The 6,553-nt window shown below is 48.2% G+C and overlaps 1 protein-coding gene across 1 annotated transcript in view; it reads right to left on the reverse strand.

Moving 5' to 3' along the window:
* Positions 1 to 303: 303 nt before the first annotated feature.
* The window catches only part of LOC128730913 (alpha-catulin), a 52,080-nt gene continuing 45,830 nt past the window's right edge, over positions 304 to 6,553 (reverse strand). Inside the window, exons 12-14 of the mRNA XM_053824003.1 lie at positions 6,122 to 6,232; positions 2,750 to 2,794; positions 304 to 429 (exon numbers count right to left, since the gene is read on the reverse strand). Of these exons, the coding sequence (XP_053679978.1) occupies positions 304 to 429; positions 2,750 to 2,794; positions 6,122 to 6,232 (282 nt within the window). The remainder of the gene's footprint in view (positions 430 to 2,749; positions 2,795 to 6,121; positions 6,233 to 6,553) is intronic.

Here is a 6,553-nt window from a genome sequence, read left to right on the forward strand (position 1 = left end):
CGGTTCTTTGTTTTGTTTTTGGATTCCTGGTCACTAAACATTCATATTTCAATATTTATGATTTCATATACACATATATTAACAAACAGTAATGGCTGGTGGATTGGCTTCGTTTGGCTGCACGGACTGCCCGTCTCTAGTATGTGTTCGTCGTTGCTTCTCGCACTACGAGAACCATCAAACATATATAAATTCGATAAATATGGACATATGCAATGTTTAATGCTTATTCTAAAAGAGCAGGAAGGAGACTCGGGTCCGCCGGGCGTCACCTTTAACGCCCCGGCGGGCCATCCCGTACTGTCACATGCTCGCCTCGGTGCTGGTCGTTGAGCCCTTGCTGTCACCCTGCAGTCCGGAAGCGCCGTCATCGTCCCGCGAACCACCGGCTGCCGCCCGGCCCGCCAGTCCACTGAAATCGAGCTTATACTGTTGGGTTGGTAGCCGAATTTTCGCAGCAGGATTCATTTGCATTGCCGATGCAGAGAGAGAGATAGAGAGAGAGATGGAAATTGGAGAAAAAACAGAAGTGCATTAGTAACGGCGTCAGGGAAATTCACTTCCTTACGAGCGCATTCCATCGGTCAAACCTTAAGCAGTAACAAAACGAAACCGAAGCCATTGTACGAAGAACGCAAGAAAACACAACATACACAAACCAAATACGGCTAAATCATTCATACGAATACGTAACTAAATGCGTACAGAACTGTGTGCTGTTCTAGTGTGTTGTTAAAAATAAACGAAACTATAGATAAAAAAAACATAAAGCAAAACGATCAGTTACTACCGAGCCATTAACAGAACGTTACGGTAAATACAAACGCCCCAAATCCATCGTGGGATGAAAGAGGTCGTTTGGAGGCTAACCAATAAAAGCTAAAGGAAGCGGTTAAAGTAAAATTCAAATCAAGCAATGTACCCAACTCAAACAAAGCAAAATACAAAACCAAACTGTAAGCAGGGCAAAGAAGAGAGAAAACACCAGGAAGCTGCAAAACGGAATGCTGAACGGTGACCCGATGTAATCCTGCATGTCCTTTATAAATTTGCCTATTTTTTTCATCTGCTGAAAACTGTGTAAACGGTGTCGTGTGTTTAACAGAGCGTGTTTTTGAAAATAAAAACGTATTAAAGTATCAAAAAATACGAACAAAAAAGTAGTACATAAAATCATCCCGCTTGCTGTGGTGGCATTTAACAGGATAGCTCATTCGGCTCAAAATCCAAGGAGGCATTTCAAGGAGCAAAGTCACCTCCACCAAGCCCAAGGTGTGTACACCAAGGTGTGAAACGTTGCATTTTCCTGAGCAGACAGTTCCAAACGGTGCCATTTGTAAACGTAGCACTGCCTAAACGCTTCGCAAAAGTGTTTTCTATTCAACGGATTTAACTTTTTACTTTTGCGAGAGCATCATCTTCTTACGGTCGGCAGGGATTCAATAATCGTTGGCAGCGCCTGTGTAGAGTTCGTTATGTGAGGATGTGTCTGCCTGGCGAGCTACGAGTGTGATTTGCGTATGCCATCGAAATCATACGACCGGCGGCGAGCGACGGGGACACTTTTCTGTGCAGCCGGCCACGGAGAGCGGAAACGGAAGCGAAAAGATGAAACGTTCGTAAGACACCAGGGAAAGCCAAATCTAAGACCCAAAACGTGGCGACGTTCTACCATCGCCGATTGGTTTGCAGGATGGTCCAACCCAACCGGAACCGGAAGTGGACGAATGGGGGGGGGGGCGGGGCCCGATGGAGCGGACGCGCTGAATGGAACGAAAGGTCGCCTCCCCCGGAACCAAGGGATGAATTGGATTTCAAGGTTGATAAGTAAGATTTGCGAAAATCCCTCCGGGGTATTTGTACGGCTTCCACAATTTGTCGGATAAGTCTGGGTAAGTTTTGCATTCCGTGGGGAGAACGGTGAACGTAGCGTTGCTTCCAATTGATTTGGCACCGGCACCGGAAGAATATAAAGACGACAGTTCTTGTGTCTGCAGCTGATGGGTTGTAGATCTTTAAAATGTTATTTAAAATCAAGAGAGACTTTAAACTAATAGGGGACATTCCAACGATTCCAACGCCGAGTGACAGATGACTTTACAGAGGTTGAAATATTTGAGGAAATGCACTTTTCCTCGCCGGAAGAGTCGAATTTTATTTTGTTGCCTTTAAGTTGAACGCTTTCCTGAAAATTCTCTTAAATATACCGAAGTAAAAATGCAATTCTAGCTCTATTTCCCTTCCTAAGGATTTACGGTAGCAACTCCACAAGAGGTAGCAGTACAACTGTTCGGGGACCAGCACAAAAGCATGATGCAGATAGATTGGTTCAGTAACAAAACTACCGTGACGAAACGATGCGTTTGCGCTTCGATTTACTCAAATTCCCGTGCTGTTTTGCTCTTAGCCTGCTGGTGACTTGCTCGAGCACTGTTTATTTGAGGGGTTTTTTTTGCTATGTGAATCGTTATCATATGTCCGTCGGAGGGTTATTTATTATTATCATTTTTTTGTGTGTGTGATTGGGATAAACTTCACTTCTCAATGCGTACACTCATTTCATCGCTGCAATTTCGCCAATGCCACGCACCGCCTATGCAACTCAAACTATCGACCGACGCCGGACCTGTCTCTCAGACATACACTTCTCCGAACCGACGCTTAGGCTGAATGCATGCGAATAGATATGAGTCTATATTCAAATTTTGTACGGTGGTTTGGCTGAGAACGTGATTAGCGCTGTTCTTACCCGCTTATACTCACAGGTCAGCTGGCTCTTGATCGCTGCGAGTTGCTGTGCCTGCCCCGAACCCGCCAGAGCAACAAGTGCAGCAGTACGGTAGAGACAGCGAGCAGTTAGTATCGTATCGTTCGTTTATGAAAAATGTACGAATCCCCCAGATGATGCGCGCGCGAACGAAAACGCCAGGAAGCACGGAAACGTCAACTTGCGAGTGATCCTAGCGCTGGTACTCCTACACAGTGATGCGCCTTCGAGAGAACCAAGATCGGATGAAGGGGGTTTCTAGCTCACGTGATTCGACGGCAACGATGGGTGATTCGCGAACGAGTAACGAGCCATGAAACGCAACGCAATGATCGTGATAGAGTTCGCCCCCGGAACGGCAAAAATGGATGATCAGCAAACAGAACCCACCCAAACCTTGCAGAACACCTGCTAAACGCGTTGGTTACGCCAATCACATCGGTTACCATGGGAACAGACGCTGTCGTGAAGGACGCTTAGACGAATGGTAATGGCGCTGTACCGAGTTTACGCAGGCACAACTCGCTAACTAGGACGTTTAAACGCTAACAACAAACGGCGTGTCGGCGGTGAATTTCAGCCCGTACTGGTAACATTCGCTAGAATCGCGCCTACGGGGTACTGTGTGCTACGGAGGTACTGGAAGGCATTACCTGTTTCGTGCGAGGTGTCCCCGACGAGATCCCGCACGGGATAGTTGAACTTCCGGCGCTTAATAATATCACTTTCAGCTCTATAATGATGTCCTACAACTTCCTAGCCATATGTTTCATAAGCCAACAGTGCGGCTAAACATGCAAAGTTAGTCTAATGATACTTTAGAGATATGTACTGCAAGGAACCTTTTTACAGCTAAGGCTTCTTCTTATATCGTACTGATATGTTGAGTAGTCGTTTTTGAGCTTTAAAACTCATGTGGTGCTTGTATAAATTGCTATTAGCTATAAGCATTTTACTTGGTTAGTTGGTCGTTAATCACAACGTCAATTAAAACATCACCGTTACGGTCATTAGGTGTGTCAGTCTACCAGCCTGCGTCGTATATTTGGTGCCTCGAGCATAAATATCAAGCACAACATGCACCATTCCATGATCCAGCCAGCAAACGGTCGAGACGGGCAGCATTAAGTGGGTTATAACAATCTTATTAGTAGCGTCGCTGCATTCAGTGCATTCCTTGCGCGAAGCCGGTTCGTTAGTTCACTGTACGGGGTTTCTTTCTGCTCGGTCACGTTCCTTGTACACTTCCGCCAAATTCGCGAACCATTTCGAAGCTCCACCGAAAGCGGCCTTACCATGCAATGTTATAGTTCTTTTATTTTACGTCTTTTGCACCTCATGCTCCTGCGAGTGCCATTCAAACAGGTACCCAAGGAACGTGCGCTTACTTTCAGCTCCTTGCGCTTTTGCCGCAATTCGTTATTTATAGCAGCGTGGGGGTGGGTTTTCGCGACTGCACGTGCCCCGAATAGCGTACCCAAAGCGGTTATGCACCGATCGATGCGGACAGCACAAATGCACACGTTAGCGGGCAAAGAAAATGGCCCACACCACAACCATTCAAATCGGCTTACACTAACTTATGTTCCGTCGGTTCCGCGTGTGCGACCACACACCGGTGCAACCGTGGAAGCCTGCATTTTCCACCTGTAGATCTGCCGGAAATTCGCCCACAGCACCCGCACCCCTTGGAACCGGCGTGGGCGGGATCGGAAGGTTCGTGATTAGCATTTTGACGAATTTCGCATCCTGCCGCGTGTTCCTTCGAGAGGGAGAAACCCGCGGCCGACCTTTTGCTAGTAAACACATGTTCCATTGCCATGCATGCACCTTTTTTTTGTGGGAATTTTCCATCCATCCATGTTTGATGTTTACTATCAAATTCGAGAGGGTTTTCCAGGTCGCTTCTCCACACGGACGATCAGTCATCAGGCTCCTAAGACCGCTTCTGCCGGTGGACGGATTTTTTTTTCAGCATTCAGTTTGGTGCTCCGAGCCGAGCGGAATGTTGGACGTGTCCCGCCGAGAATGCGGGCGCCTACCGGGCTTACTTCAGCTTGAACGGTACCTGCTGGGGCAGCCGCAAGGCATACTGCGCCATTTTTGTTTTTTTGTTTTTTGCATTTCCGAGTGACATTTGCAGCATTGGCGTCGTGTTGTCATGGTGATGTTGCGGAGTTTACCGATTTCAGCGATCAAATCCCATCAGGTTTGCAGGTGCATTCGCCGGAGAAATGGGGTTTTGCGTTCTCGTGTGTGTAGGTGTGTGCGTGTGTTTGTGTAGAAGGACGAAGCCATTTCAAGGAGCGCGTCAGGAGGCGATTTGACGAGCCAAATGCGGTGAAACAGTGCGTGAAACAAGCGCCAAACCACGAGCAGGCGAAACAAAAAAACGCCACGAAGTGTGCACAGGACATGTGGTTGTGGGAGGTGTCGAGCGTCGAGTAGGAGGGTTGTGGCGAAACAGGTGGAAAAGAGAAAATGAAAACATGGCATTAAAATAGCATTCTCGCAAACACCTACTACCACGCGCTAGGTACGGCGCTAGGTTGCTGAAAATTCTCAACGATTATCCTTAACGCACGGCCAGATTGCGACCAGGCTCGTACGAACAACGCACACACACGAGCATTCAATTTTTGGTTTCCACACCGGATGCAATTAATGGTTCGTATTCGCTACATCCCACCCGGCAGCCGACGTAGGTTAGTTTGTGGCGGATAAGCCTGTAAACCACGCTGGTGCATCTAAAGACCTACTAGGGAAAGGCCTTGGGAAGGCTCTACGTGGCTTCCAAGGATCGAACTACGCCAAAGGGATCACGAGCGGACATCAATCGGAGTGTACGTGAGCACTTGTGTGGTGTAAGTGTGTCTGGATCGATTGGTTTAGAGCGATGCAAACCAAGCGCTGATGTTGTGCGCTCTGTATTGATTCGTGTGTGATATGAGTATGGGCTTTGATTTGTCAAATGTCCTGAGTATGTTTGTCTAGCAGCAAGGGAAACTGAGCATCAAAGATGCAGTTACGCCAACGACGACGACGACGACGATGACAATGCTCTACGCGTTCGATCGACAGATAGACACAGACAAAGCTGAAGACAGATAGAGAGTGAGAGAGAGAGAAAAGGGCACTCGAAAATGACGAAAAGATGGCGAGATGAACCTGTCAACCAGCGCCCAGGAGACGTGCATCGCAAGCACCGATGCTGCTTGTTTTTCGTTAGGGATGGGATGCGTGAAGAGCGATTCTGCTGGAGCCGGGCTAGCGATACTTGGACAGCAGCAGTCGTCCTCGGTTCCGCGGGTAGCGGATGAACGGTACCGCCGACTGCGCCGGAAGGTGCGTTACCTTATCTTTGGCGGACTTGCTGCTGGTCGCGCACGGTTCAATCGAGACGGCCGAGGCGGCCGGTACGTTAATGAGCCGGTTGTCGAACGGGACGCCCGTCAGCTCGAAGATCTGCCCGATCGGTGGAATCGAGATGAAACGAGAACAACGAGAACGGTGCGAGAACAAACCCGCACAGGTTACAACGGCGTGACAGTTATTTTGATTAGCTTAATTGAGGCCGAATACCCGCCGTTTGCGGGTCTCGTCATTTAATCAGCGAATCAGCGAAAGGACCTCCATGGGGTGATCGGTAATCGAGGGAAATTGAACCGATTCCGGTGGTGTGCGTTGGTGCGTAAGGACGCTTTAAAATATGCATCACAAAGGGGGGGAAAATCTGCTGCCCACCTGAACCAGTCCCCGGCGAGGTTACTTAATTAATTTACTCCC

This window comes from Anopheles nili, chromosome 2 (assembly GCF_943737925.1).
Source record: "Anopheles nili chromosome 2, idAnoNiliSN_F5_01, whole genome shotgun sequence".
In the NCBI taxonomy this organism is placed as follows: Eukaryota; Metazoa; Arthropoda; class Insecta; order Diptera; family Culicidae; genus Anopheles; species Anopheles nili.